This window comes from Lactuca serriola, chromosome 5 (genome assembly GCF_051521515.1).
Source record: "Lactuca serriola cultivar US96UC23 chromosome 5, Lser_US96UC23_V15, whole genome shotgun sequence".
NCBI classification, from domain to species: Eukaryota; Viridiplantae; Streptophyta; class Magnoliopsida; order Asterales; family Asteraceae; genus Lactuca; species Lactuca serriola.
The window spans coordinates 259,920,080-259,930,127 of record NC_136412.1 but is presented as its reverse complement, the minus strand read 5'-3'; the positions used below and the strand labels follow the sequence as shown (position 1 = coordinate 259,930,127).

General features: G+C 38.8%; 1 protein-coding gene across 2 annotated transcripts; it reads right to left on the bottom strand.

The window, feature by feature from the left end:
* Window positions 1-2,257: 2,257 nt before the first annotated feature.
* LOC145054134 (scarecrow-like protein 18) lies at window positions 2,258-9,543 on the bottom strand. 2 transcript variants are annotated; one of them, XM_079002276.1, is made up of 4 exons: window positions 6,286-9,543; window positions 5,889-5,970; window positions 4,063-4,827; window positions 2,258-3,285 (listed from the first exon to the last, which is right to left on the bottom strand). In XM_079002276.1, the coding sequence occupies exons 3-4, from the start codon at window positions 4,810-4,812 to the stop codon at window positions 2,365-2,367; spliced, it is 1,671 nt and encodes a 556-aa protein (XP_078858402.1). In that variant the 5' UTR covers window positions 4,813-4,827; window positions 5,889-5,970; window positions 6,286-9,543; the 3' UTR covers window positions 2,258-2,364. The 2 variants fall into 2 exon arrangements, with proteins under 2 accessions (XP_078858402.1, XP_078858401.1); XM_079002275.1 differs by lacking the exons at window positions 5,889-5,970; window positions 6,286-9,543 and having other exon boundaries at window positions 4,063-5,330.
* Window positions 9,544-10,048: the final 505 nt, after the last annotated feature.

The following is a 10,048-nucleotide window of genomic DNA, read 5'->3' as shown; positions in this document are numbered from 1 at the left end:
AAACTTTTTTCTAATGACGATTTTACCCTTCTTTTTTGTTTTTTTCAGTTTTTTTTATTTATCTAAATATTTTTATGATTAAAAGAAAATACTTCATCTCTCTCTCTCTCTCTCTCTCTCTCTCTCTCTCTCTCTCTCTCTCTCTCTCTCTCTCTCTCTCTCTCTCTCTCTCTCTCGCGCGCGCGCGCGCGCATTTCAGACTCGATTTCCCCATCATCATCTTCATCTAAAAACTCGATTTCCCCATCATCATCTTCTTCTTTATCATTAGCTCAAAACGTGACCATCATGAACCACTATCACCACCGATCTGTAGATTCTTACTCACAGGTGAAATCTGCAAACAAGATCTGGTTCAAGGTGGAGAAACCAAACGTTCAAATGGTGGAGAAATTGAGCATGTCGTTTGGTTCAAGGTTAGATTTACGAACGAAGGTTGAGATTTATGAACCCACAAATCCGATTTTTACTTCACATTTTGCAAATCACTAGTATCGATTTCTCGATTCCAATTGTGTGCAGATGAATTTTCATTTTTGCAATTCGTTTTAGAGTTTTTCAACACCGATTCAGAAGATGCTTAGTGTAAGATCTGGATGAGTTGAGCAAGAAAACTGACTAATTTAACATTTAAACTTGGAGATCCACCATTTTTTTCTTGATTCGAATGTTGATAAGGTTAGAAACGACAAATCTGGTGAAGATTCAAGTTTCAGATCATTGGTTCAGAAACGACAAACCCTAGACATTCTTTACCATCAACAACGGAAATGGAATCATCCATTCCTGGGATAATTTTTTGGGTGTGCGACGGAGATGAACACATTCGAGAAGGGTTTTCTATCCTATAGACGGAGAGGGGTGAAATCATGAACAAAACCATATTTTGTGTAAGGTTTTTGTTTTTTGGATGATTTTTAGGCGTAGATGAAGTAGAAAAAATTCAGGCGGAGATAGAGGTAGCAGATGGTGGTGGCAATAGTCTTTGGTGGTGACAGATGTTGGTGGTGGCGGATGGTAGTCTAACGATGGTGGTGGGGAAGATGTTCTTGAGTTTATGACATGTTCTTGAGTTCATGAATGATGGTGGTAACCAATTTTCTGAAAAAATTTAGATGTGTGTGTGTGTGTGTGTGAGAGAGAGAGAGAGAGAGATGTATTTTTTTTAACTATAAAAATATTTAAATAAATAAATAAAATTGAAAAAACAAAAAAAGAAGGGTAAAATCGTCATTAGAAAAAAAGCTTAAAGTAAATTGGACCAAACTCGCAACAAAATGAAAACTTTAGACCATTGGTGCTAGTCCAAAACTTTTTGAACGAAAGTGACAATTTTCAGCAAACCACATGGACCATTTGTGCAGTTTTGTCTAATTGAAATGATTAATGTTAGAATAATCATTACTATTTCTTCAAATTCATAATCAAGTTCCTTACGTTTTTATGACTGGAAAAGTCGGCTAACTACTTATTTAAAAGCAAAACTGTATACTTTTTCAAAATTTCACACATACAACGTACTTTTAATTGTTTATTTTGAAACAAAAAATCTAATTTATTTCTAAACTACTATTAATTGTCTTAGTTGAGACTTAAACCTCGATGTTAAAATAAATGATAATACTTGATATCATTAGGGTAGAAACCTTATTAAACTCTTATTTAATAAAGAGAGGAAGTTTTATATCATGAAGCAATTTGATTGTGACTGCAAAGAATAAAGAGGAAGAACATTGGTGTACAAGATTCAAAGTCCATTTTAAACCGGAATCACTTGGAAAGTAAGTAAGTAATTTCAATATTAGACACATTTAGTTTTTACTCTCTTAACTAAAGGCTTTAAATAGTTTCATCACATGTTACAACAAGTCCATGCTGGTGTACAAGGCCGGTCCTGAAAAATGAAATATTCTTAAAGGCTCAGGACGAACAAGAAACAAAAGGCCCTTATCTTTATTATAAATTTGTATTTTTAAATAAAAATATATAATGAAAAAAATTGGACCCTGTGTAGCTACCCACTTTGCCCTCCCTCTAAGCCCCCCATGCTGGTGTACATGATATAATAATCAATCATGTAAAGGGATTAAAAATATTAAGAATACAGAAGGCTGCCCATGGTTTGCTGGATAGTTTGGACAATTTTTTTTTGTTTTTTAGGATTATTTTGTTTGGTTAGTACGATGAGGGTATTCCCCTATTTTATATTAACAAATAAAAACACGATAGACTTGTCCCACCTTGTTTAGTATTCACGGGGGACAAAATATTGCAAATTATATCTTATTAACATTGTTCTGCCGTCTAAATGTCCCTAAAACAATTATAGGCTTAGGAAACCAAAAGTATTACAATCCATCATTACTAAATGAACTTCCATGTCGAAAGAGAATGCAATGGAGTTCCTTTCCACCCAATAATTAAACACTTGCCATTATTCTCAAGCATGCAAGAATTTGCACATGAAAACCGTTGCAACACAAGTTGTGCTTGATAAAGACACGAATCACTTAACTCAATCTCCACCATCCCAAACCTTGCAAAAAACGACTTCCATGTATCCATCTTCACACTCCTACTCATCCGCTCGTCCCCCTCGGATGCCACTATGTTTTGTATCCCATCAGAAAAATGAACACCTTCCATCACGGATCTATGAACATTATCTCCACTCATACATGCATCCAAACAATCAAAATAAGCACCATAGAAGAATAACGTCTCAGTAAACCGCTTCACAAAAGAAGTTGAAGTATGGTTGGCTTCAACCTCAGCTATAACAACAATCGAGGGGTTGATCGTTTTGATAGCTCTCATCATATTTTCCAACCTTTGGGGCTTCAAAATCATTGTTCTTAGAATCATATGACAATAGACTGCGATTACTTCCCCATCCTGGACCTCAAACTGCTTTTCTTCCACCTCGGTGATGTCCGATAGCACTAACATTTTAAATGAGAAGGGCAAACTCAAAGTTGTTGCAAAACTCTCCAATCTTTTTCCGGTTTCCCTGACTTCTTGGACATCTGAGGTTGTTGCAAATGCGGTAAGTTTCAAAAGCTCAATTTGTGAACTTTGGTTTGCCAATGCTTGCATCATAGCTGTCCATTGTACACCGCTCCTAATGTGGATGTCGATCAAATGCACTTGCTTTGATGTCCCAACTTGATCGATGATTGCTTGTATGCCAGTGAAATGCAACACTTGATTGAACGGAAGGGCTTGATAAACGGCCAAGAATGTCATATTTGTTCCCAATGCCATATGATTTTCATTCTTTAGACACTACATGTAATAAGTTTGATATCAAAAGTTAAAATCTTCAATACTTTATTTTTCCAAACACGTGAGACAGATGATGAAGTACTAGCGATAGATGTCACAAAAAGTTTGTCTCACAAGAGACCGTATGTTTTAAAATGATGAATTAAAACTGGTAAAAGAAAGTACATTCGAGTTATATTTGTTGTTATAAAGTAAAATAAGTAACATTGAGATAATCAAATAAAAACCGAATCAAAAAAATTCATAAACTCGTCCATAATTAGATGTTTACATTATTCTTAGGGCAAGTAATAAAAAAATCATTGTAGTTTGGTCAATTTCGGTTTAAGCACGCTATTTGATTTTATTCTAAAAACCACTCGTATTTGTCAATTTAGCGGGTAACCATGAAAATATCACATTTTTTCGCGATTAAAGCAGCTAACTTTAACACATTTTTCTTATTTGACCGTTATGCGGTGTTTTTGTTTTGTTAGAAAAAATTGTTTAATTTAGAAAAAGTTGTTAAAAAAAGTATTTTGTTGGATTTTTTATTTATTTATTTTATTTTTTGCATTTTTCTAACAAGTAAAAATTATATGTATGCCAAATCATATAAAACTTCATATATTTTGTCTTAATTTTTAGAAAATTGTCCAAAAGCCTAAAAAATCTTCGAAACTAGGGTAAGTAAGAACTGTTCGTTTTTTTGGTGAAACCAAACTAATTAAAATAGAATTGTTATTATTTTTTTAAATTTGACATTTGTAATTTTGTATGAATAGTAGTATGATTCACCTGTTTTTCTAGTTTCGTAGCAACCGGTATATCAATTTCTTTTCCAATTCTTTTCTGCAATGCTTCGCATAAATAGAACACCAGCCGTTCAACCGGAGAGCCGCTGTCGCACGCCACCCAACCACACCGTGCTATGAATTTGCTGGCAACATCAAACTGTTTCCGGCTAACATTCTCGGCGGCAGTCAAAAGCTGGAAAACAAGCTCCACCTCTCTGGTCTCGTCTATCGATAAGCTCGTGAACGCCGACGACCCGTACGGATGAGTGAACATGGTGTACCCATTGACCTGTTGAGCTGAAAACTTTATAAACTTCTCCGCTGCCAGTTCGATGATTTCCACCGTCGACAGTTTCCCGGCACAATCCGGTACAATTTCGTCTGGTAAACGCTTAAATTTGCTCCGGGAAAAACTCAGAAGCTCTAGGGACGCCGGAGAATTCAGATCGCGGTTCGCTGATTTTGACTTTAACTTTGAATTTGCAATCCCCTTCGTTAATTGGTCGAATTCCGGTATCAAGAACGGTGTCTGATCATGGTTATCGAGATCTGGAACCTGGACTGACAATCGCTGCGCATCAAACTGATTGATGGTGTTGTTTACGTCTTCTAACGGAGGGAGTTCTTCGTCGACTGCCTGGTTCTCTATTTCCGGCGCCGGAAACTGATTGTCCACCTGTTCATAATCATACCTTTCCAAGGGATTATAATCTAGGAATTGGGTTTCGTTGAGGATGGAGTTTGGGTACATTTTGAATGAGAGAATCTGTAGAAAAGTCGATGAATTTTTTTTAGTTGTGTGATTATTGGAGGAATCAAGAAACAGTGGAAAGTGATAGTGACGAGGTGTGGTGGGATCGGAGATTAATGGCGATGTGAAGCACGAACAATTAACACAAAGCAAATGAGACTTTCATTCCTAAGAAATTCGGCCGGCATAATTTGTTTGTATACAACAAAACAAAATGAATAGGTAGAGAATTGGTCTAAAAGTTTCTATTCATTAGCAATGCTGACACATTTTTATACGTCTTTCAAGAATATAATCGATAAAATGTTATATGACTGAAGCCGTTTATCATATCATATGGACATCCTTAAATCGATGAATGAATATCCATGGTTTTAGCGATAATTTTCTGGTTAGGTATACTACACTCCCTGAGTCCCTGGAAAAAGAAAAAGGCGTTGTATTTGACTCCTGCTAGATGTTAATCATGTTATCCATATTGGTTTAGGTGTGAAATGATAAAACAATAAAATCTGGACATTTTTTTGGAACTAAATAGCTAGTTGTTAGATGAAAATTAAACGATAGTTGAAAAATTAATTATTGATTAATAAGATAACTATGTGAAAAATTAATATGATAACTATCCTAAGAAAAATTAGCTCAACTTAACGATCATGCAAAGATTCTTATTAGATAATATGAATGTGTAAAGATTCTTATTAGATAATATGAATGTGTAATACAAGAGGACATAGCAACCTTTATATAGAAGTGAGTGAACCAAAGATTATACATAATTGCTACTTATGAATTACATAAATATGAGCAATCACTACCAACATAAATGAGTTACAACACTACCCCTTGGTTGCTTAGATTTACGTTGAGTGCCTAGATTTGGGGCATGGAGAAGAGCCAAGGCTTGATAAAGCTGACAACTTTAAGCCTCATAAGCTCATGAGTGCCTAGATCTGAAGTCACAACTTCATGATATACTCAAATCCCGAAAATGACTTCAATATGGCCCAAAAGTGACAACATACTTCCCTAAATGAAGATCTAAGTAATAGAAAGCCAATGTATCAAATTTATACCTCAAATGAGTCAGAAATGCAGCTCAAACTTTGGATCTACAAGCTTCCTCTTGAATCCCCGAGCTTCTCCTTCTCTTACAAGCTTCAAAATCACAAAAAAATGCACAAAAATGGCTCAAAACTCTCCAAAAGTGGATTAGGGTTTCTTGGCTAGGGTTTGGGACGATGGAGGCTGTAAATGAGGCCAGCCTTTGGAGGTTAAGGTGTTTAAATAGGGTGCAAAACCCTTAAAATTAGTGTTTCATTCAGCCAGGCCTACTCATCGAGTTGAGGCTCTCAATTCGTCGAGTAGACTTCATAACCCGTGTCCAAAATCCATTCCTACTCGACGAGTTTGGGGCCTCCAACTCTTCGAGTTCGTGAACAAAAATGAATAAATCTTATTTAAAATACATACCAGGAACCGGATGTTACAAATCTCCCCCACTTATTTTAGACTTCGTCCTCGAAGTCTGCTGCACCCAGAAATAGTTCGAGGTAGTCCCCCCTCATCTCATCCTCCAGCTCCCAAACCAACTCCAAGCCCTTGCGGTGCTGCCACTGCACCTTCACCAACTCCACCCTCTTGTTCCTCAAATCCTTTGTCGTCCTGTCAAGGATGGCTATTGGTCGCTCGATGGAGTTCAAACTGTCATCCACCTAAATATCCTCTAAGGGTACCACTACAGAGTCATCTACCAAGCACTTCCGCAGCTAGGAGACATGAAAGGTGCTTTGGATCTGACTGAGCTCAGCTAGTAGGTCCAGCCGATACGCAACCTTGCCTACCTAGGCTATAACCCTGAACAGTCCGATGTATCTGGGGCCCACCTTGCCCCGCTTCCTGAACCAGATGTCACCTTTCCAAGGTGACACCTTCAGGAGGACCATATCGTCGTCGGTCGGCGTAACTCTTCTACCGACTCTTGGCCGTCTGGAGTCTACTTTGGACCTGCTAGATCCTCTAGGTTGTCTTGAGTACCACTTCGGTACTCCCTGTGACTTTCTGTCCAACCTCACCCCAACATATCAGGGTTGCGCACTTCCTCCCATATAACATCTCGAATGGAGGACGGTCGATGCTGGCATGGTAGCTATTATTATAAGAAAATTATGCCAAGGGAAGGTAGGTATCCCAGCTACCACCAAAGTCTAAGCACATGCCCGCAGCATATCCTCCAAGGTCTGGAAGGTCCGCTCACTCTGACCATCCGTCTTTAGATGAAAAGTCAAGCTAAAGTGCAGACGAGTACCCAACTCGTCATTAAATTTCTTCCAGAATCTGGAAGTAAATTGTACATCTCGGTCAGAAATCACGAAAACTGGCACTCCATGTCGAGCTACTACCTCTCTGATGTAGATGTCGGCTAGCTTTTCGGCTGAAATGCTCTCCTAAATCGGTATGAAATGGGAACTATTGGTCGACCGATCCACGATGACCCAAATTGAATCCACTCCCTGTGTGGTCCTACGAAGTTTTGTGATGAAATCCATAGTAATATCCTCCCATTTCCACACAGGTATATCCAACGGTTGCGTCTTTCCGTGAGGCCTCTGGTGCTCGACCTTGACCTTCCTGCAGGTCAAGAACCTCACAATGTACCTGGCTACATCCCGCTTCATGCAGGGCCACCAGTAATCAGGACGAAGATCTATATACATCTTCGTTGCCTCGGGATGGATGAAAATTTTGGACTTATGCGCCTCCTCCATCAGGATCTGGCACACACTGCCTGCATACGGAACCCACACTCTATGGTGAAGTGTCAACAGCCCGTGGCTATCATAGTCGAAGGAGGAAATCGGGTCCACTATATGCTCACTCTTCCGATGTTCCTTCTTCATAGCCTCCTACTAGGCCTCCCGGATCATCTCCAGAAGCGGAGTCACTATTGTCATCCTCAGACAGATGTCTCTGATCGAGGCTGCGAATGCCTTGAGGATAAGTGCATCAGCCATAACATTGGCCTTCTCTAGGTGGTACAAGATCTCCCAACCGTAATCCTTCACCACATCCAACCACCGTCGCTGCCTCATGTTCAGATTCGGCTGATCCATGAGGTACCTCAAGCTCTTGTGGTCCGTGTAAATGGTACAACAGACCCCATAGAGGTAGTGTCGCCAAATCTTGAGGGCGAAAACAACCGCCCCTAACTCCACGTCATACGTTGGGTAGTTCGCATCGTGAGGCTTCAGCTGCCTCGAGGCGTAGGCGATGACGTACCCTCACTGCATCAACACTGCACCCATACATGAGATGGACGCATCGCAATATACTACAAAATCCTCCACGCCCTCTGGCAGGGCTAAGATCGGCGCCTTACACACTTTTGCCTCAACGTCTTGAACGATGTCTGCTGCTCAGGCCCCCAGCGAAATACAACGGCTTTCTTTGTTAGTCAGGTCAAGGGTACTGCTATCTTGGAGAAGTCCTGTATGAATTTTCGGTAATAGCCTGCTAACCCGAGGAAACTCCAAATCTCAGATGGAGACGTCAGAACCTCCCATCTCATCACGGCCTCTACTTTGGCCGGGTCAACCAAAATATCATTCTAGTTGACAAGGTGCCCCAAAAACTACACCTACAGCAACCAAAACCCGCACTTGGAGATCTTGGCATACAAGCTCTCCCTCCTCAGGGTATCTAACACCTCCCGCAAGTGTTCCTCCTGCTGCTCCTACGTCTTGGAGTAAACCAAGATGTCATCAATAAAGAGTATCAAAGACCGATCTAGCATCGGTCTGCATACGCGATTCATGAGGTCCATGAACACAATAAAGGCATTGGTGAGCCCAAAGGGCATCACCACGAACTCGTAGTGGCCATAGTGAGTCCGACAAGCAGTCTTATGTACATCCTCATCTCTGACTCTCTTTCGATGATAGCCTGAACGCAAATCAATCTTGGAAAACCAAGATGCCCCCTAAAGCTGATCGAAGAGATCATCAATCTTCGGGAGTGGGTAACGGTTCTTCACCGTTACCTTGTTCCCGGTAGTCTATACATATCCGATGTGACCCATCCTTCTTCTTCACAAACAGGATCGGGGCTCCCCAAGGCGAACTGTTCGGCCTGATGAATCCATTTTCTAATAGCTTCTGCAACTGTGTAGACAACTCACGCATCTCGAGAGGAGCCAACCGGTATGGTGCCTTGGCTATCGGGGCCGCACCAGGGACTAGGTCGATCCGGAACTCCATTTGTCTCTCCGGAGGTATCCCAGACAACTCCTCTGGGAATACATCCAGGTACTCTCGTACAAGTGACACAACGCTCATGGTCACCTTACCCACCTCTCGGGTATCCATGACGTAGGCGACATAACGTGCACAACCCTACTGAAGGTAGCGCCAAGTGCTTGCTATTGAACATAAAGTTGGTCCATGTTGCGGTCTCTCGCCGTAAATCACCAGCTCTCCCCCACTTGGGGTCCTGACACTAACCAACTGTTGCTTATAGTCGATTACCGCTCATTTGGGCTCAGCCAATCCATGCCTATGTGAGTGTTGTTCGTTTATTATTTTTTAAAATTTTCTTGTAAATTTCACATTTGAATCTTAAAAGATACAATCACATGTGAATTTTACATGATATAATCACAAGCGAATCTTACATGATATATACATGGTGCATTTTTTTTAATGTTCTTGCATTAATCAATTTTTTTTTTTTAATTTTCGTGTAGATTTTTAAAATTTTGTGGAAAATATTGAAGAAGTCAAAAGTGATAAATTGAAGAAAATATGAAAATCTTGATATGAAAAAATGATAACATTGTGAATCTTTGTAGTATTTTTTATTATTTTTTATTTAATTTTGTATCGAATAAAATACTTGTACTATTATGTTTATAGATTGATTAATAAAAATGATATTTTTTTATGATTTACTTACGAATATTATAATATAAGAAATACGCATATATCCATCTGAAAAAATATGCATATATACACCTAAAACATTGATTTTTTTGTTAAAAAATTAAGGTTTTTCTTATAAATATTCTAGTTTTTTTTTAATTTACTGATTTTTAAAATTTTATTTTTTTAAAAAATTGCATTTTTTTTAAAAAATAATGCAATTTTTTTAAAAAAAAATTACAGTTTTTTTGAAAAATTGCAGTTTTTTTTAAAAAATTAATTATTTCCAATTTTTTTAAAAATTAATGTTTTTTTTAAAA

Excerpts from the sequence above, each read along its gene's own strand:
- LOC145054134 (XM_079002276.1), bottom strand. The coding sequence starts at position 4,812 with ATGTACCCAAACTCCATCCTCAACGAAACCCAATTCCTAGATTATAAT. Across the intron at positions 3,286-4,062 it reads CTACGAAACTAGAAAAACAG|TGTCTAAAGAATGAAAATCA; the intron begins GTGAATCATACT and ends TATTACATGTAG.